Here is a 24,093-nt window from a genome sequence, read left to right as displayed (position 1 = left end):
CACCCCAGACTTGAAAACATTTTGGTTGAGGTCTTTTTGACATATTAGTTAGGACTGACAAGTGAGGGTAACCTCCGTGTGTCAGATGGTGTCAGTCTGCAAAGCTTACAGAACCAAAGAAATAACATCATGCGCCAAGGCTACAGAAAGCGCAGATAAAACCAGAAGGAAGAAAGTAGGTCGCATGGAGGATCATGATGACCTTGGCCTTTGATACAGGAGATTGATAATATTTTTTTTCTTTTAAAGGTTGATGACCGTGTGTAGGTCATTCGATTTGTTTCCCCCTCCTCCCCTTGTTTTATCCCACCAAGCTTCCTCAGTAGTTTTTGTTTGTAAATTACAAGGGTCATTTGTGTCACGTTGATTGATTGGCTGATTGATTGATTGATTGATTTATCAATCGGTGGACACATTTTTACTTCCCTTCTCACTCGTTCTCTCTTTCACACACACACACACACTTACTTTAGAGTTTTGCACTAAACCCAAATGCAGATGAAACCATGGTAATAGAGAATTATTTGATGTAAGGTATTTACGACTAATGAAGAGTACATTTATGTTCGATACATATGATTCAAACTGTAAATCTGTAACACAATAACCAATCAGTCTTGTCACAAGACGTGAACATTTTTTATGAACTTCCCTTTTTCCTTTGATCAGAAAGAAAGAAAGTTGTTTTTCAGCATCTGTACCACATGTCCGAGGATCAACCCGGTTCGCAATTCCCATTGTTTAGAACTGTTGACAAACAAGATATAGCGGTCAAGGGGTGGGTGTCAAAAGGTCAGAGAGTGAAGAGTGGTCTGTACAGTGGTGTAGCCTTGTAACCTCTCTGTGGGCATACAGGTCAAAGGCCATCCCTACGTTGATTGTTTGGCCGGCGCCGCCAACAGGTACAAACGCGTTTATAGAGGAAACATCATCAGTCACAGCCCTTAGGATAGTTTATATGCTTGAACACTTCCTCACAAACAAACAAAGGTAAGAGACGTGTTGTCACGTGACGAGGCTAATCCACGGGCAATACATTCTCAGACGGTTAGGTCTGGTTCATGACAATTTACTAACAAAGCACATGAAGGTTTTTTTCTGTTTCAAGTAAATGTTTTACAAAAAGTTTGCCCTGCAGCTTACAAGTATAAAAGCGAATATTATGGGATTTATGCATCAACAGCCGATGTCCTAAAATATCCTGTATATAAACAATCTTAACGTGACTTGGCTGTTGCACATTAATGTATCACAGTAAGTAAACAGAAAGAAGCATGTCACTGGCTACAAACACACGCAGTTGGACAGAGATAATGATGATAGTACCGCTGACGATAACGATAATAAGTTTGATTAGAAAATATACTCATCGTGCTTCATGTGACAGTTCACGTTGTATAAAAATAGCAATATCTCTGATGTATTAATAGCTCCATTGAATGCTTTGGTTAGGACACGTGAGCTTTTCTTGTTTTAAGGAGTTTTAAGGAGGTCGTTGATAAACCGTTTGAAGTGTGGGAAAAGGGCCAATGACTGAAAAAGCTAAGATAGTCGGAGAGCTCTGAAGAATAATAGAACGCTTGGACCAGTCGAGACGCGAGTGGCTGAGGATTGAGTCAATGAGGTTCAACCCCAGGTCGTCACTTGTGGAGGGGTGAAGGTATTCTACTCGTCAATCGACTGATTTTTTTTTTTAAGCCCTGAAGCAGTCACTGATGATAGGTTTTGCGACAGATGCAGTGGTCAGTTTTAAAGAAGCAGGTGACTAGGTGTGTTCCCATGAGCACTATCTACTGGCTTGTAACGGGACTTTTATGCTTCCGGAGTGTGGATAATAAGTATACTGCAGCTTCCACCAGCTGATTGCAGTTAATTAAAAGTGACAGCAGGAGATAACACAGAAGCAGGAGGCGACAACTAACAGGAGCAAGAGGCAGGAATAACACAGTAGCACCAGGAGACAACAGATAACAAGAGGAGAGCAACATTTACATGGTAGGTGTGCTGACGGATTCTATTTAACATTAAAAAACGCGTTTTTGTGGCAATAATAATCATGTGATTTCTATAACACCCATCCTCTACTATCGAGGAGGTCTCAAAGCAAGAAGATACATTAATAATAACTGTGAGGGGCACATGATTGTCAGTTTTGGAGAAGAAGTTTGAGTTCTTGTAATTATTGTCTGCATGTGCGAGGCAAAAGAACTTTTCTTCGACACAAGTTGCATCATATCACTCACTGTACAGGTGAGCTTAGTTCACTCTGTGATGCTCTGCTGTTCTGTTCACCACCTGTCGAGGGCATACAGGAGTAAGAACAGATGTATGATATGCTGATGAAGGGATTTTACACCTTCCGAATATGAAGAAAGAATAATGGACATGCACAGTAAGTGGTTCAGCATGTCTACAGCACAGTATATCCAAAAAGCAGAACCACAATCCTGTTCCTCTTTAGCAAGAGCCTTTTATAGCTCTCATTATTATGAGATGAAGAGTTTTCCAGTCAAGAGACACAAGCTTCGATATTTTGTTTCCAAGCCGAGAACACTAAAAACAAGCTCAAGTGATGTCTTCTGAAGTTAGCAAGCCGGTTGGACCAGGTCGTTAGGTGATCGAGTTACCTTTGATAACCTGTAAAACATAATGTTGTCGAACTATAGTCACACAAGTCCTTTCCCTTCCCTTAACAAAGGTGGTTGTAGTGGTGCTGAGTCTGCGCAGGTGGAACGAGGTACACAGAGAAAATCTTTCACATTTTAATTTTTTTTTAAATCCTGAAATCTGCTGAGATACAGCTGAGAAGAATCTTCTGGCATCACCACAAGACAGAGAAGAATGAATCTGTAGGATGAATTTTTTCCCCCGCTTTCTCCAGAAAGGTACACAGCTCTGACACTTCGATCACATCGTCTGATGTAAATATACACTCAGATAAGTGTGAGCTGATCATTACACCATCATTCCACTGACCTACACCTCGATATTCAGCTTCGTTGTCTTACCCTCCCCTCAAGGAGACATTCCCCATTCCCTCTTCCTTACTAACCGCGAGCACATCCACAGTCAGTGTTATCCTATCCAACCTGCTAAGTCTTCCTCACTCACGGCCATAATATATCATCTACCCACCCACCCAGACCTGTCCTCCACCCGACCCCCAGCACAATGTAGAACACAATAAGTTGTTTGCGACTGTGTGGCAGTCGGGCAAAGTTTGTGGTGTGGGATCCCGATCCTCGCAACCTCAGCATTTAGCTGTCGGGGTAGGCAGAGGGAGTGATGAATTAATAGACAGAAAGACAGAACATGAATAAAAGATAAGAACCTTCAATTATTTATTTTCGGTACTTTACTCTCGTTAACTCCAAGATGGTGACGGACATATTAATTCTCTTTTCTTTTTTTTTCTCACACACATCTCTTACATCAGAGTAAAGGTCTGTTTCACACACATACATCTCTTACATCAGAGGAACTGGAACACTGGCATCATTTTCAGTTTGAGGAACGAGCGCACTTTAGGTGAGACTGAGGCCACGGCGCGCGCGGGTCTCTCACGTTCGTCGTGGCAGGAGTGACCGCAGCACTGATCGACTCACAACGCACGAGTGAAGCACACGTACCATGCCGCAGCTTGCGAGAAATAGTTCACGACGCGTGCGCGCCAAAACCCGTGAACCTCTCTGTCTACGGCCTCGAGAAAAATAACACTTCATGCGGGGGAGCGTTCAGGCGCCTCTCTGTCTTGCCGAACGAACTCCGCCATCTTGCGTTCAGCGGCAGCTCGCAAAATCCGCCGCACGTGTGAAACTCTTTTGTTTGTGGCGATGCTGATAGAGTGCATGGTATATATATATTAACAGAAAAGTATACGAACGTTTGGTGGTAGGTTAGATTCTATTTTTTTGTAAAGCATCTGGTATGTTTATTAAGCACAAAACGTAAACATTATTAACAAAGATGGCGGATTTTACTATTAGTCAGCCTTTTTTTCCTCTTCAGTGATGTACACCTTTGCTCGTGTCGTCGCGTGTTTTTCCTTCATTCTTTTCTTCATTTTTCAATTACCATTTAAAGTGGAGAAATAAATGATGCGAGAAAATTATTTTCTTGCGAGGGAGAGAGAGGGGTGGTGGTGGGTGGGTTTCTGCCGAGCCAGCAACTAGAGAGAGAGAGAAAAGCATCGCATGAGGACCCCAAGTCATCGGCGGGATCGTCGCTCCATTGTGTGGAGGACTACCGTACGTGCAGCGGACATTTTTGGCGCCCCAGCGCACGGAGCTGTGTGAACGCGTCCCACCCGATCATGTACCGGGTAGAGCCAGTCTCTGTGCCAACCAACACACTAACCGCTGATAGTTCAACTCATTAACATTGGATACCCACCTACTCCGTATTGTTTTCAAATCACTTTCTCGAGTCTCAGAAACTGGGTGAAGACGGTTGAACTGATTCTCGCAAACTGAGTTCGAAACTATGCCTCGCTCTGGAGTCGCTCCCAGGAAGCTGAGCGGTGTGGCGCACACTCCGACGCAGAGGCCGGGCCACGTGCTTGCAAGGTAAGCCGGCGAACCTGACCTTTGCACGTGTTTTTGCGTGACGCAATCGAGTGGGTTTTAGCCTTGCAGTTCGAACCCACACACGTTCAGTTTGATTGTCTGTGCGGTTGTTTTGTGTCAGAGTTTACAAACAGCTTGTAATGGTTAGACTCGGCATGTCAGGGGTTACACGATGTTACAGGCTGTGTCAAGACTGATCTCTGCTAAGCTGGAGATGTCATAGAGGTCTTAGTAGTGATATGTCAGGTGTGTGTGAGTGTATGTGTGTGTGAGAGAAAGAGTGTGAGTGTATGTATGTTCGCGCGCGCGCCCGAAAAAGGGAGAGAACCGAGACGCGCGGTTTTAATTTTTAACCCTTTGTTTACGTTATAACCTGACCTCGACTTGCCAAAGGCCATTGCCTCTAGCATCTATGATGTCCACCCCTACCCCCTTTCTCATTATAGATCCTCATCTGTGATATGCAGCCTCGTATCTCTTGCTGTTGAAGTATATACCCTGGCTTCTCTCCCCCTGAACCTCCTGTAAATATTTATCTCCATGACACATCTTGTTTTCAAACCCTATCAGTCAGCTTCATAGTCTCAACATTCTCTCTTCTCTTTTTGTGAGAGAATTGCATGCCTGCTCGTGCATGTGTTTGTGGCATGTGCGTCTGTATGATTGTGTTGTTTCTTCTACTAACACCTCAGCTACAAGACACGGGTGTAGTGAGCACATCACCAGCCTCAGGCAGACTGTAAACAATGCACCCGAGTAGGTCTCTTCGTTCTGTTTGTGTTGTTTTCTTCTCTCTGTCATGAGAAATTCGATATGACATGACAGATATGAGAAATTTGGCAAACTCTTCTTCTTTGACCCCACCATGTGGAATCCTTTCCTCCATCTCTTGGAACTCATGTCTACACTCGAAGTCTTCAAATCCGGGTTCCAAACCCGTGAAGAAATAGCTTGGTATAATTAACAGTAGAACTCTGTTCACTCCTTAATTCTTCATCCATGCAGTTTTATTTTGTCAGGGTGTCATCTGCTTGCTGACGTTGATGTTTATGTACATATGTAAGTCTCTGGAACGCTGGCTGTTTGCCGAGACCATCTCTTATTAGACTCTCGTGAAGTTATAGGGTGTCAGGTCTCTTAAGACTTTAATATCCGAAACAGAGATAAAATTCTTAAATTAAAAACAGACTTGCAATTAATGTGTCACTTACTTTTTATTTCTCTTTAGGCGAAAGCCCTCGACCTTCACTTTGCATGACTTAGAGAAAACAATAAAATCAAAATACAAGAAATCATTAAACTTGAACTTTAGTACCTCCCTCAAAACGAGAATTCTCATCGTGCGCTCTTCTTTTCGATGTTGATAGTTAAACCAGAAGCGAATATGTGCCTTGGTCTCGTTCTAGACGACGGATAATTCTTCTGGAAGCAGCTCAGAGATATGACCTCCATGATTTGTGGAAAGCATTCAGCTCGCGCCCATAGTAAACAACGTAAACAACCTCAAACTTTGTCGAAGTTAGGGTTAGATCATACATTCGCTCCAGAAACTTTGAAACTCTTAGTAATACGAGAGATGTTTTAGCTTTTGTAGTTCTTTCTGTCATAATTAGTATATGAATTAATATTAACCTATTATCCTTAACACACACAACTGTCTTTATTGGCGGCTTCAAGCTCGATTCTCTTTTCTCACAGACGTTCGATGTGTGAGGTCGAGTTGAATTATCCGAATCTTATCGCATTTAAACAGGAAAACTTGCAGTCGTAGGAATCCTCATCGCTCTCGAGATTAACGCGTTCTGTGTGGCGATTGGAATGAAAGACAATAACAACCATGCTGAACAAAGAATAAATACATTCTTGATCACGGAAATATTTTGATCATCGTCGATGACATCAATCCATGCGTGTTCAAATCTTGCTCGCTTATGTCGTCCCTTTCGTGGAGATTTGGTTAATGATGAGGTATGTTGATGTCTGTTGGAGGTAAACAGCTTGGCGATTAACTTACTGTTTGGGGTTATCCCTCCATATATTTGTTTAAAAATGAAGATGGCTTGTTTACTGAATGAACGCAGAGAGAGATGAAACCCGCTAACGTCGTCCCCGTTAACGATTAGCCCTTGGCAATGTTTATAAATTCACGAATCATTAAATGATACGATCAAAGTGAAGGTGAAGATGCTTGGTATCTAATCAGCACGCTAGTCACGTGCAGCTATTGAGGTCATAGGTCATGTTTTGGCCGTTGGCCGTCCGTGTGTGACGTCAGCACTATGTGAACTTTAGTTATCTTTCCTCGTGGATTGTGTGAAGGTCTGTGGCGGGTCTGACCGACGTCGGCCTTATGTGATGTGAATCACGAGCAAACTGATTTCCACAACAACTTTGTAACGACACTACTGGCTACTTGGCTCTGTAACACTGAGGTACAGAAGTTAGCAGTGAAAGTGTTGTGTTGTTTCTATGGATACTTCGGACATAAAGCTTGTGAGATTCGTCTGCTGGAGAGTTGAGGATGTTGCCTCATGGTGATTTCGAAACCTTTTTCATTTTCAACAGGGTATTTTTCATATATCATTTTAATTCTTGCTCTTACCTACACAGCTCTACTAATCTCTCATTGTACAAAATGCAAGATAATGAATTGATTAATAGCGTATCGTTGGATTTCTTGGAACGAATTACATCTTTGTAACCTCTTTTTTTTCTGAGTGTTGTGTCTGTTAAACGGCTGTTGGCTGCTTTGCCGGGATGTACTCTTTGTTGCTGGCTCGACATAAAACATCAAATCCCTCCCCCAAACTCACCCTCTCCTCAACCACGAGACACACAACGGCAGTCAGTGAACTGAAAACTCATCGTTCGCGACGTCACCCGAGCAGAAAATTATACCCTAGCAACCCCATTGTAGGCGCCAAGATCTTCAGCCACAAGCTTTGTCACCAGGTGGCATGAGTCGCTAGAATATAATGCCATGAGGAGGAGGATGCTACGCGGTATGTCATTTGTGCTGGGCAGCTGAAGTCCAGCCACGTAGGGAGCGAAGGGTGGGCGGGTAGAGGGGTGTGTGGAATGGAAGCACAGTTGGCAAAGCTCTTGTTGAGTTGTGAGGGATGTGCTGAAACATGTCACTAATCGCGAGTCCCATCATCGAGCCCACGGACAGGGAGGAGGAGGCTGGGTTGGTAGTGATGGGGCTGGGGTTGGGTGCCTGTGGATAGGTGCCAGGAGTTGGCAGGTTCTTCCTGCTCGGACCGTCGCGGTGCTGTGCTCTGGATAGGACCCGGATGAGCATAAATGAGTACCAGCAGCCACAGGTCATCGCCCCGCGCCAAGCCTGCGTCATCTCCGGTCCGGCCTGGCGGCACTGCAGCATCAAAAATGCGGACTCGCTGATGAGGAGGAATGAGAATACCAGCGACGCCTGACCCAGGCTGAAAATATCCTGCTGAAAACAATGGAAAGGCCAGTTGTATAATCAATCACTGGTGCCAACATACTCACAGACAATGACATTGAATTTAAGCATTTCTTTGTGCATTAAGTGAAACGTTTAACAAGCATTAGTGCTTGGACTGACATCAAACTGTTGGACGAGGTGGGAATGTGTCAGGACAGGGCGGACAGCAGGTCGCCTTGATTGAAGATCGTCCTGAGCAGGTTACGAACCGTCTGGTCACTGACAGTTACGCTGGCAGCTGCGTGCAGCTGTCCCCTGAATGTACTGGCAGTGACTGTTCTTTGTCGTAGACCCGACAGAACAATGAACCTGTCCTGCTGTCTGGTAGATGACCGCGGGTGTCCGGGGTGTCTTTACCCTGCAACACTTCCTTTGACATTGTAGAGGTCTGGTAGAGTTTGAATAACAGAGAGAGCAACTCCCAGTCGGCGGCTTATTTCTTGAACACCAGCTCCTGCAGCCATGCAATGACCCTGCCCTGGTCGTCTGTGAGGCATGATTAAAAGGTGAATAGGATCCGGCAAAAAACCCTCCTAGTGCTATAAAACTACTGAGTTGTGTTGACAACGAACAGAGCTTGCACGTGTTTTGCATGTTTTCTACTGTTCAATTCTGCTTTGTCAAACTCACATGATGCCATTGCACGTATTTTTGTGGGTTTAATGATATTTTTTGCTTGAAAGCTGTACTGAGCTCGCGAAAGACTGCACTACTAATGCGAAGTCATCTCTCTCTTCATCCCTGGATTGTTTTACCATTGTCTTTATTTATAAACCAAACGATTTATTGCTGTCTTCTCAAATACACAATTTTCAACATTTCCCATACTGGCTTGTGTATGAGTTATCTGAAATGTCTATTTATTTCCGGAGACTCTTATTAACCCTCTCTGCCTCGCCTAACCCCATCCCAGTCAGCTTTGCAAGTCCAAACAATGTGATGACATCATCACACGAATGTGGCCGAACCCATCACGTGACTACCTATTGATGTGATAGGAGGTCCCGTTATCTGTGCTGTCGAGGGTCACACTGGCTGACACGCAGGTCTAGTGTATGTGAGTAAATTGAGAACAAATCGATATCGATTGGCTGTTGGGGAGTGATTGGTGGTAACATGGACCCTGTGCATGTCCACAGGTACGCCCACACCTGGCAGGTAGACGGCAGCGCTACCTCTTTGAATGTCAATGTGTGTTGATATGACCCACCTGTCTGTCGTTATGGAGTCTACCTGCCGTGATACTAGCTTTTATTGTATGTTTGGAGCTGATGCTCTTGGCAACTTCCCAATTACCTGTGTTTTCTGGAAGGAAAGTCACAAAGTGCAGTGTTTGTCTGGTTCTTCTTTCCTTTCCCGTCTTTATGTTTACTGCTGCGCTGTCGCTACTTGTCTACTTGATGTTTGTTTTTGCTTGTCTGCCTAGTCACTAGTGTGTTTGTCTGTAAGGATATCTTATTGTTTCTTGTTTGTCTGTCTGTTTCTCTTTGCTTGGCTACTTCTGATTGTTGATTTCTCCTGTTTGTTTAATGTCTCTGTGTCATGTCTACCGTGTGTTTCTTTGTCTGCCTTATCTGCTTTTGTCTACTTTAGAGTTTCTGCGCCTGTCATGTTGGATTAATGGGTGTCCAGGATGTTGATATGAGACTTGTGTTTATTTAGCTTCTTGCTCCACCGACCTTCTCGATTATATCGTGATCACTCGCTCTTTCTCGGTTCCATAATTGCCAATCTTGTCCTTGTATCAGTTATTATTATATTCTTGTGTCTTGTTTTTGTAAAGCCTTTTAAGCTTTCTTGGTAACGGGAATAGGGGCTTAAGAAATCACATCATGATTATCATCTGTCTGTAACCCTATAGAAAATTTATTCTGCTTCTGCATGCTTGATCGACAGTAAACAGTTCTCATGTGTTAAAAATTTCCAAAGTAATTGAAATCCCAGCTTTTGTGGAGCAGGAAACCATTTAGACCCAACTTCAGTGCATGTTTAGATACATGATGCACAGAGTCTGTTAGAAACTTCATGTAAAAAGATAAAACAAGGGCGGGGCTTAAAATGTTGTCTCTTGTTTGGAGAACATGTACTTTTATTCAGCAACATTATTGCCCTGCGCAAACACAATTTTTTCTCTCTACTGCAGATTGTTCACCTATCTTGTCAACAGAACTGTGGTCTACATTTTTAATATACAGTCGCAGGCCTCTCGACAGTCGTAAGAGTCTTTTAACAGTCGCACTTGATGTACTTTCGCTGAATGAAGTGTTACAAATTAAATCGAAATATGTCAAACACTTGGTGAAATGGGAGATTTGACGGTTTGGCATCTTTAACGCCTGCTTTTGTGTCTTTGTTATCAGCTGTTTACAGTGTCTGTCCGCACAATACACTAAAGTTCTGGTAAACTTTCTTTTCAGTCGAACTTGGAAACTACCCCTTTGATCGATCCAAAGACGGGTGGATTATTACCCAAGACGACTTAAAAGGGGGGCGATAACCGTGGGCACCCACCCGGTACTCGAGTTTAATTGCCACCCTGCATGTTTTGAGGCTTCATGTTCGACATTTTTTATTTGCAAAGTCAGTAAAGTGTAACGGTTTGTCGTCTTAGTAGTACCCGCCACGTGCACATTGAGGTGGGGAAGACTATTGTTCTTGATAACTTCGGGGGCATTTGGGAATGAGATACCGGTTTTTAAGTTTGGAGAAGCTTTTATATAACCGTAGCGTACAATTTTACTAGACTTTCTCAAATGATTGTCCACATTTGTCCAGTTGTCTTTAGTTTTCAATGCATGGCTACAATGTCTGTCTTCTTTTTCTTTTAGCAAAGGTTTGCTGTTACACTGCGGTTGGCAAGCTTTGCATAGTGTGATAATTTTATTATCTAAAATTTGCCAGTCAGTTCTTGTCTGTCCACCACCAACGTACTATAAAAGACATTTCTATCTCAGAGTTGCGTCTGGTCACGTGGCCAAGACAAGTTGGTGAAACTTTTGACAATCCTGGTTTAGCATGAGAGATTTATGAGGGACGACACCACAATCTCTGGCCGTTATTTTCTTTACGTGCTTTGTTGATCATGTAGATCATCTTAAAAAAGGACTAGTTCACTTCATCAGGAAGGACATTGACCTTCTGATGATTATAGACGAGATATACTGTTTTGTCACTGAAGTCTGAAGAGAGAGAGGCAGGGGGAGTACGAATACTTGTCTGATTGCGTGATTTCAGAGTGATGGCCCTTATGTTGGAGAACGAGAGCCGGAGAGAATGAGCGAGAGTGTTACGTGTGCATGTTGTTACGCATGCACCCTCCTTGTCCTCGTTTCGACACTTGACATCCAGCCGTGGAAATATAAATGAAGACCTGTCTTCTCTCCTTTCAGTTCTGCTTGCGGTCCCTACGGGGGATAAATCTCACCACCTGACTTCGCTCTGAGAGCTGAGCTCTGGTTGCGTCAGTCGTCACGTGACCCTTCTCAGCCTGGCAGTCTGAATATTGGTTCTGAGAGCTCAGCCGTTGCAGACTCAATCACCAGGGCCCGCGTCAGCCATGATTCCCGAAGAATGGCTGTGGATTGTCGTCGTGGGTTTCATCGTGTCCTTCATCCTGGCCTTCGGTATAGGTGCCAACGACGTGGCCAACTCCTTTGGGACCTCCGTTGGCGCGAAGGTGCTCACTCTCGTGCAGGCGTGCATCCTGGCCACCATTTTTGAAATTCTTGGAGCTGTGTTGATAGGTGAGCAGCAAGCACCCGTCTTTACGTAATAGTAGTGTTAAGAAAACACTACTTATGGAGGGGGAACGGTAAAAAATAAAGAGATTATGATGATCTCATTTTTATCTTTTATCTTCCTATTTATTTATTTTGTTGAGCGCACTTTACCACAGATGTGTCACATTGTCTCCTATGCAGGATACAGAGTGTCCGACACTATTCGCAAGGGGATCATCGATGTTCAGCCCTACAACGGCACGGAGCGACTGTTGTTGCTTGGTAACCTGTCGGCTCTTTCAGGTAAGATGTGGATTGCTCAGGGACCGGTCCTGCCTCCGTTCAGTTGCACATTGGCAATACACTAAAAGGCGTGTGTAGAGCATCCAGGAGAGACATTTGTCCAGTCTCTAACAGAACCTACCCTACCTGGCTGGCTTGACTCCTCGTTAGTAATTGCATATTAATTGCATACACCTTTACTGATGGGTATAGCGGGTGGATGGAGGCGGGAGAGAGAGAGAGTTTACTTTAGTACCTTGTTACTCCTTGAGGAGCATAGGGCCGCATGTAGAGATCAAAACAAAAAGGGAAGAAATGATTAAAAGAATAAAAAATGTATGTCCTTTTTTTCTGTGTCATAGAACGAATGAAGTACTCTGTTTTACATTTAACCAATGCCTACATCTACTGTTTCAGGGTCTTGCATCTGGTTGTTGTTAGCAACCTTTCTCCGACTACCCGTGTCCGCCACCCACAGTATTGTTGGTGCCACCATCGGCTTCACTCTCGTGGCCAAGGGTTCTCAGGGTGTTGGGTGGATGAAACTTGGCCTGATAGGTACTTGGGCGTTCTTACCTGCACTTTTCCTTCTTTCTACAGCCTTTTGTAGTGAAATACATCAACAGCCTGCTGAAAGTGAATTTTAATAAAGAGGTTGGTGGTATCAGCAAACTTTTCTTTTACTCTACTCATGTGTGCATAAGGGAGGAGTAGGATGAGGTAGGGTGAGAGAGAGGCAGGCAGACAGAAAATACTCGTCTGCATGATGGTTTACTAAGAAGAAAAAGGAAAATATAAAGTAGGTAATTGAAAAATTGTTTTTAACTTATGTGCTAGATTTGTTTGTATTTATTTGTTTTCAGTGGCTTCCTGGTTCATTTCTCCTATTTCTTCAGGGATCGTCTCAGTTTTGCTATTTCTCCTCATCCAGAAGCTTGTGCTGAAAAAGGTAAGATGGACATTCTGTCGTCTGCTGCTGATGAGTAACAATGTACTTTCTTGTTGACCATTGAAATCCCGAAAAGAGCAGATGTACCTATCTGCAAAAAAAAGTTGAATCATTTGAAACGATCATTGACTAGTAACACGCTCTCAATGCCTTTTGGATTGTTTGTACATCAGAAGTTTGCATCGTGTAATCATGTAATCAAGTAATCAAACAGCATTTGTGACGTGCAGGTCAATCAGCTGGACATCGGTTTGTTTCTGCTGCCATTTTTCTACTCTGCTACCATCTTCATCAATGTTTTCTCCGTATTTCATGACGGGTCGACGTGTAAGTAATATTATGCTTAAAAAAAAATCATCATCTATGGTAATCTTTAATATTGTCATCTTCGTCATCATCACCACAATCATCGTCTCCCACACACGAGAAATAGGCATGAGAAGACGAAATGTAAAAATTGTATGGTCAAACAGAAGTCTTGTACAAATAATGATAACTTTTATAATAATGATAAATCCTCATAAAGTGAGTCAGGGATGGAGCAGGTGCCCTGTATTAGGTTGTCTTTTGTCGTGTTGATCAGTTGTGTAGATTTTTTTTCATTTTTTTTTCATTTTTTTTTTTTATACTATTTTTCAATGTGATTACGATATGATTACAGTACTGCAGTTCGACAAGATTCCTATCTACGGCGTCGTCATCCTTTCTGTTGGCATCAGTATTATCACCGGCGTCATCGTCAGAGTCTTTGTCGTTCCCTGGCAACGAAAGAAAATTACAGGTAAGTGGCATGCGTAACCAGCGCCATCACACACGACACACATAGGCACACATGCAATCGATCTCGCACGCACGCACACACACACTCACACACACAAACACACACACACAAACACACACACCCTCATTAAATGAACTCAAGCACTACGACCACACAGATCACATACTTATAAACATACCTAAAGACTAGCTCATAGAAGAACACATACTAAAATTCTCCAAATTCAGATCGTAGCTGACCATTTCGCAAGCCATGACTTAGAGCCTCTGTTAATGAAGTCCATTTATTTAAATGTTGAAAATGAGACTTAATATCGTATTAGAGTGCATTTCTTTGTCTCTTTTGTTTTTGCTTGGTCATTCTTACTAATTCTATTTGCGCTTGGTTGATGAGTTATGGGGGGGGGGCGGGGACTAACTCTCCAGGTAAGAGCAATCCATCAGTACACGTGTACCCTGGTAGATGTTATCTTAAAATGCACGATGTGTCTTTTTTTCCCCGCAATAGTACACAAGAAGTCGGTCGTAAGAGTCTTATTTTTATAAACACTCGACTCTGACAATAGTCGGCTAATAGGCGCTGTTAACGATAAAACAAAAACTGGGGTCCGGTCATTTTGACCCAAAACATTTCAGCCCTGCCATGTCGACCTCCGTGTGAATCTTCTCGACCCCGCGACGACTACATCGCCCCACGTAAGGCCTCGTTGTACCAACATCGAAAGTCGAATCGACCCACCAGCGATAGATGTTAATCAAACGTCTGCAATAATTTAATACAAACCTGCAAACTAGAGAATAAAAGACGGCATGGCCGACGATGAAGAGAAAATCTTGTTTAGGCGCATTTGTGTGATTTGTTTTCTGAATAATTATGTATTGCCAAGCGGCCGTTTTTATTTAGAAAAACTGTTGCTGAAGTTGTTCGAACAATGCATGGTTCTGTTCGGTAATATCTCATGTTGATAAATACTTGTTACATCAGTGATTGATTCAATGTTTGGTGTTGGGACGTTGTGGTCTCACGTGGGACGATATGGTCATGGCGGGGTCGATTCGACTCAGGTGATTGATACGGCGGAGGTGATAAGGCTTTTGGGTGGAAGTGGTTGGTGACCCAATGAACATGCAGTCTCTTTAAATTGTACTTAATTTATTTACTTCACCTTATCTCTGCAGACAAAAAAAAATGACAGAAGGAAAGATGAAAATAACCAACACAGGAATCACTGGCGTCATGAAAAACAAAATAATACAAGATTATTAACAGTAAAGGAAGAAGAAAAAGTAGTGTTCACCAGTATTAGTAATAAAGAGCACTGTGTTTTTGCAGCAAAACTCGAGGAGGATGCCCGGGCCGAGGATCACGTGACTCCGGACAAAACCGAGGAGAACTGCGCACTGACTGAGAGTGATCTTCGTGATGTCGATGTCGTCGTCGTCGACTGCAAGCAGAACGGCAACGCCAAAGGTAACCCCCACACACCTTTTTTTTTTTTCTTCCCCAGAAACGGGGAAACCCCCGAGCTAAAAATAGTCTCATCCCTCGCTCAAGCGTGCAAGCACACTAAATCTTGCGGCATGCGCAACGACGAATCAGCCTTCGTACACGACTTTGCAGAGACAGGTACCCAGACGTCAGCTAGGAGAGGTAGGGTAGGGTACGCTGCGTCACACGGGTACCGAAGCGGCCAGTGTGTTCACCCTGAAGTTCTGACGCGGTTGCTCAATCCACCCGTCTCTCCCCTCCCTCAGCGCATCGAGCGTGATCCTAATCTCAGATCATTACCTATGCTTTTTTGTTTTTTTTTTTGTTTGTTTTTTTGAATTCTTTCTTTTGGTCAAATTACCTTTCCCTATTCCAGTTTGATACATTTAAAAATCCTTTACAACCCATAGTTAGTACATATTATTATTATTATTATTATTATTATTATTATTATTATTATTATTATTATTATTATTTACATTTGTTGTTTAAGACCACGCAGAGGAGAAAGGACTCCTTGACAAGATTGAGAAAGAAATGGTGAGTACTAGACTCCGTGCATCATCATTTTCTCGTATGGATTTTGTCTTTGTTTTGTCGGTCTTTCATGCATCCTCTCCTGTGTCCGTCCTTCTCAGTCTATCTGACCGCATATGTGCAGACGTCAGCCAGCAAAAATAAAAAAAATAAAAATAAAATAAAAATTCCACGTGCAAGGGAGGTAGCACTGATAATTACGAGTAGTTAGCCGCGGTTGTCGCTCTTTGCTCGATGGTTTTATTCTAACCTTAGGGCGCGCGATTTCTTACAAACTTGAGGCGTAAGGTAATCGTTTGGTTTTCTTAATAATCAATGGATTATTTGACTCCTGTTTGTGTGACTTCTTTGTGATATAATGGATAAAGAGGTAATAAAACGTGATAATATGATGATGCCTCTACATCTACAAGTAATGTTGTACTATGTGTTATGTTGAACTATTATTTATATCTGTAATGTTGCAGGCACAAAATGGTCAGACGCAGTCATACAGCAGTGTCAGCTATGCCACAACCAATGAATCCACCGAATTTAAGGCCGGAGGTACTTTTGCTTTTAAACTGAAGTAATAATAAAGTACTGACACCAACGCATACCAAACTATTGCTAAACACCTCCTGTTGCTAACTTATTTTTATTGTTGTCATTCATCAGGTTGATAATTTCATCGGAGTAATAAAGTATCTGTATTTGCAGCTTCTAGTGTCGATGTTAATGAACGATTAATACCGAACGGTAAAGCGACAGAAAAGCAGAAAGGCAGTGGGCTTAAAGACACTGAAGAGGTAAACATTGAGATTTTGAGATTTTGTGCTTTTATTACTATTATACTATAATTTTGCTAATGTTATTACTGTTAATATTATTATTATATTAATAATATGTATGGTATTAATGAGGTATTTTTAATTAATAGTAGTTGATTATTTTTAAAGTCTTGATGCTGGTTTATTACCTTTAAGCGTTACTTTACTAATTATTTTTTTATTAATTTAAAATTTTACTTATTGTTGTCTATTTATTAATGTCTATTAGTTGTCGATGTTTTATTTCCAATCTCCACCTTTTTCTGTCTTTTAAAATAGAAACTGAAAGCTCGAGAGGAAATCCAAGACAAACCAGAAACGGCCCATCTTTTCTCCTTTCTTCAAGTTCTCACCGCTGTCTTTGGATCTTTTGCACATGGCGGAAATGACGTAAGGTAAGTATCGTCAGTACACTCGGTCTTCAAGACATTTTTCGATATGCCTTACATGACTTACAGATAGATTTTACCGTACACTGTTTATTTCAAAGAAAAGCCGAGATTGTAAATGACATTAAAATTATACGCACCTTCAAACAGGCATGCGCTATCTTACTCCCCACATGCACACACGCATACACACGTGCACAATAATGAACATTTACCTGGAGAGGCCTGTGGAAATTTCTCCACACTATTGTTATGTTACAGCAACGCCATCGGACCCCTCGTAGGCTTGTGGATCATCGCACAAGAACAGAGTGTAGCGCAGAAAGCGCCCACCCCTATCTGGGTCTTGGTCTACGGAGGCGTTGGAATTTCTGTAGGACTGTGGGTGTGGGGAAGGCGAGTGATCAAGACGATGGGAGAGGACTTGTCTAAAATCACGCCGACAAGGTGAGATTGATGGATAGATTAAGAAAAAAAGCATTTGCCAAAAAAAAAAAAATGCAATAAGAATTTCATGCTCGAATCAATCAGTCCAGCAATCAAGCAGTCAGTTCATCTGTCATGTCATGCACACAACAACAACAACAACAACACCGGTGAATATCACTTGATAATCTTGTATCTAGGTGGAAGGAAGTGTGCGCGAAATATGTTAAGAAAAGTATTTCATCTCATACAGTCATACCAACACACACGCACACATGCACGCTGGCGCACAATACGTCATTAATACGTCACACCTAATGTCATTGCCCGTAGTGACGTCATCGTAGCCACTGACCCCAGTGTATTATTGCGCTCGTCTACAGCGGCTTCTGCATCGAAGTGGGAGCAGCGCTAACGGTCCTCGTCGCCTCCAACATCGGCCTCCCCATCTCCACCACCCACTGCAAAGTCGGATCCATCGTCTTCGTCGGTCGCCTGCGCTCCCACGACAACGTCGACTGGTTGCTGTTCCGCAACATCTTCATCGCCTGGCTCGTCACCTTGCCCGCCTCTGGAGCCTTCAGCGCCGCCCTCATGGCCATATTCAAATATGCTATCTAGCGCCCTCGTCATCATCTGCTCTCTCTTGCTGTACTTTGTCTGCGCAGCTTTGTTTGCACATGCTTCGGTGCGCTAGCACGGTGCGTCTCCTTGGGAACGCTTTTATTTCCGCAAAAGTAAGGCCAGATTGTTTGTCATAATTCTATATGGCAATTTCGCTCATTATCACAAAAGATTTGTCATTTACATCGCTAGGACTGACGAATTCCGCGAAGATTCAGTTTTTTTTTCCAAATGTGATTTTCTCTCATTTGCCCCTCGTCACGGATGACATCATTTCATCGCCATTTGGTTCACCCAAACAGACTGACGAAGACCTGTGGGCCGGAAGATGTCGGGACTTTTGCAACTGTTGATGAATGGCGAGAGGATTCAGTTGTGAATTTAGGGCTCAGTACAGAAGTGCGCTTACAGTAGATGAAATATTTGTACAAAAATGTATGCACTTGTTGTTGTGCTCAGGAATCCACTTCTCTGGAATGAACTTGACTCAGTTCTGGCTCAGTTGGTGGTTGTAACCACGAGGGACGGGGCTATGCTAAGTATACAGTTTTGCTCAGGACTGTGTGTGCCAGATTTTTCTGCAAGTTTACACAGATTGTTGCCATCAGATATAAGTAATTCGACATGTTCCTTGATTTTTAATATTGTTAGGTTTTCATGCTTTGCTGAGCATTTTGATGCCACGGTCTGTGCACGCAGCGCTGTACGCACGAGAAAGAACGAGAGAAAGAGAGAAATATGGAGAATGAAAGAGTCGAGACAATCACTTTTATGTATCTTGTGCTGCTTCCACAGCCTCAACAATGTTATCTCTCTGTGGATAAAAGTTTTTCTCTTTCAATCATTTCTACATCGTTTTCTTGTATCTTTCATTCTTTCTTCATGGACACCAACACAGTCCTTCCTTTCCCCCGTCATAATTACTTTTGTATTTCCGACTTTACTAAGGTACCTTCTTAACGAAACTCACTGTCGAATCCATCTGCAACATTGACAAATAAATTGTTGTAAGTGGCCATCAGGTAAAGGCCGCTCTTAACAGGACGGAGTGGATGAACGCCTGACCACGTTTCGGAAAAATGCAAGGACGCCTGATAGAGGGGGACACTTGTGTAAAACCGTTGGTGAACTCAGTCAAACTTTCGTGTTTATTTATTTTTTTTTTTTTGTCCGGTTAAATAAGAAGCAAGATCAAGGGCAAGGGTTGTGTGGGGGTATGGTGTTTTTGGTTCGGTTATCTTTATTTTTATTATTATTTTTTTAAGAATTGTTCATTAGAAATGTACGAGGGTAGACTTTCGACTGTCTCCACCTGTGCACAGGGACAGAAGTTTCTTTCTCTTATCAAGAATATCCATAGTGAAAAAAAATTCTTTATATATATACACGTACACACATGTGACAAAGACACGAATGTTGCTGATGTGTTGCTCACAAGTGTCTCTTTACTGCTTTTGTCGAATTTTAACAAAAGTAGCTTTTGTAAATAACGTTTTTTCTGTGTTCGCTGTTCCAATGGCATTTTTCTTTGAATCCGTGCAAATAAAAGATCTATGATATTGAGGTTATATGTGACAATAAGCGCCATTGGGGAGGTAACTTGAGGGTTCCTTGCTCACTGTTACTTGTTATGAACAGTGTTCTCATTCCACTTGCAGTTGTAAACGTTTGTAACTCTGTGGGCGTCCATTTCTGAATGAAAGGGAGGGTGAGCTATATATGTATGCTTTGCATAAGAGCATGATTATTGGTGATATATGAATGAAAAGAAATAAAAAGTAAGAAGTTTTCATGTCACGTTATTACGTGTCTTTCAGTTCTTGTGTCATGGTTGTCTTCATCAAGGTGTTTCATATTGTGTCAGCTAGTGTGTTATTTTGCCCGCTGTATTAATACAGCACTAATATTAATATTGATATTGATAATTAATAATAATAATGAATTCATTTTATGGAAACATACAGAAAGCTAAAATAGTTGTCTGAATGTAAGAGAAAAATCATTGCCATCTCTTTATTACGCGCGCGCACACACACACACAAACACACACACACAAAGCACGCGTGAACAATTATTCTGCATAAATTAATGGATAGTTAAAGGGACATACAAGGCTATGGCGATGATGAAAAAAAAATTGAAAATTACCCTTAATTATGGTTACAGTTCACGAGAACAACCCATAAAAGTGAAAGTTTCATTTAATTTATGAATACTAATTACCAGCACGCCGGTTTCCGATGATTTTAAAATTGGAAAAAGTCCATTGAATTGATCTGTTGTCGCCTTCCGCCGACATGTCCAGACTGACCTCGAAACCTTCCCGGTATGCAGTAGAGACTGACGTCATCGTGTAACGGTCATGGCTAACGTTTCAACAGGTGGTGTCTTAATGAACGAGATGGCTATGAATAACATCAATTTTTTTTCGTATCTTCCATATCAGTTGAGATTGGAATTGGCGGGACATCGACATCTTGGGATTGTACTCTAGCGGTCGAATGGGTAAATGGCCGACTCGACCTCATCAGTAGACGTCAAAGTTTTGGTGACGTCATAAGCAGTTTGCGTCACAGATTTTATCAAAGATGGTGGCCCGCCCAGACCTTAGTCACCTGGCAGCAAGCTGAGAGTCGACTAAATTATATTATGTTTATTATTGTTTATTATTCCAGACTCCAGGCTACAGAGCTCTGCCGTCGTTTAAAATTAGACATCTTGAAGTCTTGGGATAATTTCTTATCCACAGAAGCCATGATGACGTAATTGAGGAACGATTTCGAGCAAGTAGAAACATCCATTTCTGGAGAAGCTGCAACTCTGCTGCGAACGAAATGTACACGGAAAACAATGTGACCTCGGTTAGCATCTTCACCTTCTTCTCCGTTACCCTCTGCATGGTCTTCGGCGTGACCGGCAACGTGATGGTTCTCTGCTACTACACGCTGTTCGTTCACAAAGGGTTTCTGCGTGTGCTGGCCATCGCCATGGCTACCTTTGACCTGCTGTCCTGCTTGGTGCTGATGCCACTGCAGATGTACCTCACCCTCCTCACGTACATGATCCGGACGCCGAGTGACGAGACGTGCCAGGCCTTCTGGGGGCTGCAGATGTTCGTAGTTTGCGCATGCGCCTGGCTTCTAGCGTCATGGACCTACGAGATGCAGCGGAAGATCTTCACCTCTTCGCAGACCACCATCGACCAGCGGCGTGTAGCGTTGGAGGTGGGAGGAGCTGTCGCCGTGGCAATCACCGCCTCCATCCCTGCCGTCCTAATCAGTGGAGTGACCAGTCACGTGGAGTACCTGCAGAAACCTCATCTGATGGCCGTTTGTTTCGTGGCACAGCGCTTCCTCGGCAGACCCTGGGTCCTCGTTTACCACGGGACCATCGCGATATACCTCATCGGCGTGACGTGCTTCATCATCACCACCAACATGCGCATGAGCAGCGCTGTCTTCCGCGTGTCGAACAGCAGCAGCAGCCTGGACTTCACGGCGTCGAAAGATTCCTTGTCCCTAACTGACCGAGCACTACCACCACCACCACCACCGCCAATATCCCATTCCAGCATTCAGATGCCTCCTTCGAAGGAGGAGTTCAACCCTTTAGAGCGAAATTTAAGCCCCGAGGCAACCACTCACCCAGAACCTCTCTCCACAGTAAAATTCCCGTCTCAGCTAGAACCCAACCTGGGGAAGCCGGTTTCCGCTGCAAAAGTGGCATCATCGTTGCTGTCGCTGCCACCGTCTCTTCCATCTAAAGAAGAAACTAAACAGACATCGGAGAGAAGCAGATGTCCCGACTCCTCGGTACCGACGAGCGATTTATATCAAAGGGACCAATCCCGGTGAGAAACGCGGCTGTCCACTTTGTTTCTTTTCGCACATGCCCAGACCTTCTTTTAATTTGCCTTTCATGTTCTCCAATCAAAAGGAAGTAATTTTGAACAGTTTAACTGCTTGCTGCTTTTCGGTGAAGCCTCTGTAGTGTACAGATCTACGTGATAAGTTAGTCGGTTAGATTGATATAAGCAAACGTTATGATTTTTTACACCTAGCCCCTTGGTCTAAAAAGAAAAAGTGAAGCGGATAAATAATTGACGGATGGGTTTTGGAGGCTCAAATTTACAGGTTAGTTTTATATTGCCTTATATTACTGATTTCTGAAAAAAAACGCAAACCATCAAGGTTGGTCTTTAAAATCACAAACGAGAAAATTAGGCTATGGACAAAGATGGGGGTTGATGCTGTGACGTAGGAACCGGAGGGGGAGGGGGCAGAAAATGGAAAGTATATGCACCCTGTTCGTTATTTTGATGTCTACTTACAGCATCGTGCAAAAAAAAAAAACAAAAAAACAATTATCCTCCAAAGCAAAAATAAAAAAGTCATAAAACAAACTACCCAGCAATTTATGGTAACATAATTATCCGGTTGTTTACACGATTACTAAAAAAAAAAAAAAAACCGACAAATTTAGTGTAAAAAAATATAGAAGGGGTTTTATTTTCTTTCTTCGTTTTAGACTATCTTCCTCTTTATCTTTAAAAAAAAATCGTCCTTTACACATTTTTTTCGTTCCTGACTCATTGATTTTCCTGCATTTTTTTCGCCCACTGACGGAAGGAGGTCCCAGTTAGCACGTGACCAGATGACGTTGCGGCAGGTGCGGTCCAGCGCGTGCTGCACGTTGTGTCTCATGTCTATGCTCGTGGTCATGCAATTCGTGCCCTTCGCCATCTTCATACTGGACATCACGGCCAGGGGGTCAGCTGGGATCAAACGGCTTTGGTCAACCAACACCTCGATCGTTTTGCAGCTCGTGTACAGGTCGGAGACCTTTGCTCATCTTTCGCTAATAATTTGTTCTCTTTGTTTACTAACTTGTGTATCATTGCATTTGTTTAACTGACTTACATTCCTTGCTTGAACGGGAAGTTAATTACGGACTTCAATAAGGAGAATATGTTCTGATGAGCTTTATTGTCCTGGGCACGCAGTTCTTTCTCTGCACGTGACGCATGTTTACAGAGCTTGTAGTAATTGCTCGGCAGAAAATACCAATTAGCTAATTATTGCTTCAGTAAGCTAAACGGTTATTGCTTTGTGTTTCAGGTCTTTTTTCATTGGGTGCGCGGTCAACTCCTACGTACTCTTCGTGACTGATAAACACTTTCGCTTGTGCTTGGCTCGTTTCCAGTTTCAGGTCTGCCATAGAGAAAATCCCAAGTTGCTCAGGTCTTTGTTCACTGGAAACAAGTAGAAAGGATGAGAACCAGTCTGTGAACTGTCAACGACTGGAGATGGATGTTGAGGAGGTGTTTCTGGGCTTGAATGCACCGGGGACATACGAAATCTTTAATAAAAACTGTGTGAAACACTTTGGGCCAAGACTTGGTCCAAAGACTTTGCGCGTGAGGTCCTCGAGCAGGATCAACGTCTTGGCTTAGCGAAGCTTCAGGTGACTTTGGGAGAACAAAGCGGGACTAGAATCTGTGCTAATGAGACTTTTTTCTTCCACAGTTGAAGAGATTTAACAAAAATCTTGTTCATCAAGAAATCATGGTATAAATACACTTTTATGTTGCAAAGAAAATGCACAAAAATTGACTTTTAAAGAAACGTACCTTCTCCCTACTGAACAACCACTAAAATAAAGTATTAAGATAATATGTCCACTGTCATCGCTAATACGTGTTAAAGGCTTGTTGTTTTGTGTTTATAGGGATTGTTTGCTTTGCTCTGATTCTTTTCTTCTGTTGTGGAACGTGACAAGACTGCACAAGACGAGATGGTAGCGAACGGTGTGAGGTGCAGCTCTTGCAGTAAAAACAAACAAATACTTGCAGAAGGTGCCATTAGATGACCCTTCGAGGGTTTTCACGAAACATGCTACGTGAGTAGGACCAGTGGTGCGGGGTTTGAACTCTAAATCTCGACTCCTCCGAGCTCTGGTTTGATTGAGGCGAACAGCAGTACACAAATAGTCGCAAACGTGTCTGGTCTGTAGACGGGCCAGATGACAGAGGTCTTCCCTTGGCTTGCGATGTGCAGCA

The 24,093-nt window shown here is 42.9% G+C and overlaps 2 protein-coding genes across 3 annotated transcripts; both read left to right on the top strand.

Annotated features, from left to right (window-relative positions):
* The first annotated feature begins 377 nt into the window (after positions 1-377).
* On the top strand, positions 378-19,825 carry LOC112562993 (sodium-dependent phosphate transporter 1-like). Of its 2 annotated transcripts, none has more exons than XM_025236662.1 (14): positions 378-1,995; positions 11,421-11,774; positions 11,952-12,053; positions 12,450-12,590; positions 12,896-12,981; positions 13,212-13,308; positions 13,643-13,762; positions 15,095-15,232; positions 15,744-15,790; positions 16,255-16,333; positions 16,487-16,575; positions 16,876-16,991; positions 17,247-17,432; positions 17,795-19,825. In XM_025236662.1, exons 2-14 carry the CDS (start codon positions 11,588-11,590, stop codon positions 18,030-18,032), a joined length of 1,626 nt encoding a protein of 541 aa, XP_025092447.1. In that variant the 5' UTR covers positions 378-1,995; positions 11,421-11,587; the 3' UTR covers positions 18,033-19,825. The 2 variants fall into 2 exon arrangements, with proteins under 2 accessions (XP_025092447.1, XP_025092446.1); XM_025236661.1 differs by lacking the exon at positions 378-1,995 and adding an exon at positions 4,229-4,565.
* A 514-nt stretch (positions 19,826-20,339) lies between these two features.
* LOC112563257 lies at positions 20,340-23,728 on the top strand. The gene is made up of 3 exons (XM_025237092.1): positions 20,340-21,885; positions 22,664-22,867; positions 23,153-23,728. Exons 1-3 carry the CDS (start codon positions 20,870-20,872, stop codon positions 23,298-23,300), a joined length of 1,368 nt encoding a protein of 455 aa, XP_025092877.1. The 5' UTR covers positions 20,340-20,869; the 3' UTR covers positions 23,301-23,728.
* The last annotated feature ends 365 nt before the right edge of the window (positions 23,729-24,093 follow it).

The sequence above is a fragment of the Pomacea canaliculata genome, linkage group LG4 (assembly GCF_003073045.1).
Source record: "Pomacea canaliculata isolate SZHN2017 linkage group LG4, ASM307304v1, whole genome shotgun sequence".
In the NCBI taxonomy this organism is placed as follows: Eukaryota; Metazoa; Mollusca; class Gastropoda; order Architaenioglossa; family Ampullariidae; genus Pomacea; species Pomacea canaliculata.
Note: the sequence above shows the minus strand (reverse complement) of the source record. Positions and strands in the feature narration are given on the sequence as shown.

What these genes read in the sequence shown, in the direction of transcription:
- LOC112563257 (XM_025237092.1), top strand. Translation starts at nt 20,870, where the DNA reads ATGTACACGGAAAACAATGTGACCTCGGTTAGCATCTTCACCTTCTTC. An exon ending in TATCAAAGGGACCAATCCCG is followed by an intron (nt 21,886 to 22,663) that starts GTGAGAAACGCG and finishes CACTGACGGAAG; the next exon opens with GAGGTCCCAGTTAGCACGTG. An exon ending in GTTTTGCAGCTCGTGTACAG is followed by an intron (nt 22,868 to 23,152) that starts GTCGGAGACCTT and finishes TTTGTGTTTCAG; the next exon opens with GTCTTTTTTCATTGGGTGCG.
- LOC112562993 (XM_025236662.1), top strand. Translation starts at nt 11,588, where the DNA reads ATGATTCCCGAAGAATGGCTGTGGATTGTCGTCGTGGGTTTCATCGTG. An exon ending in AGAAGCTTGTGCTGAAAAAG is followed by an intron (nt 12,982 to 13,211) that starts GTAAGATGGACA and finishes TGTGACGTGCAG; the next exon opens with GTCAATCAGCTGGACATCGG. An exon ending in GCAGAACGGCAACGCCAAAG is followed by an intron (nt 15,233 to 15,743) that starts GTAACCCCCACA and finishes TTGTTGTTTAAG; the next exon opens with ACCACGCAGAGGAGAAAGGA.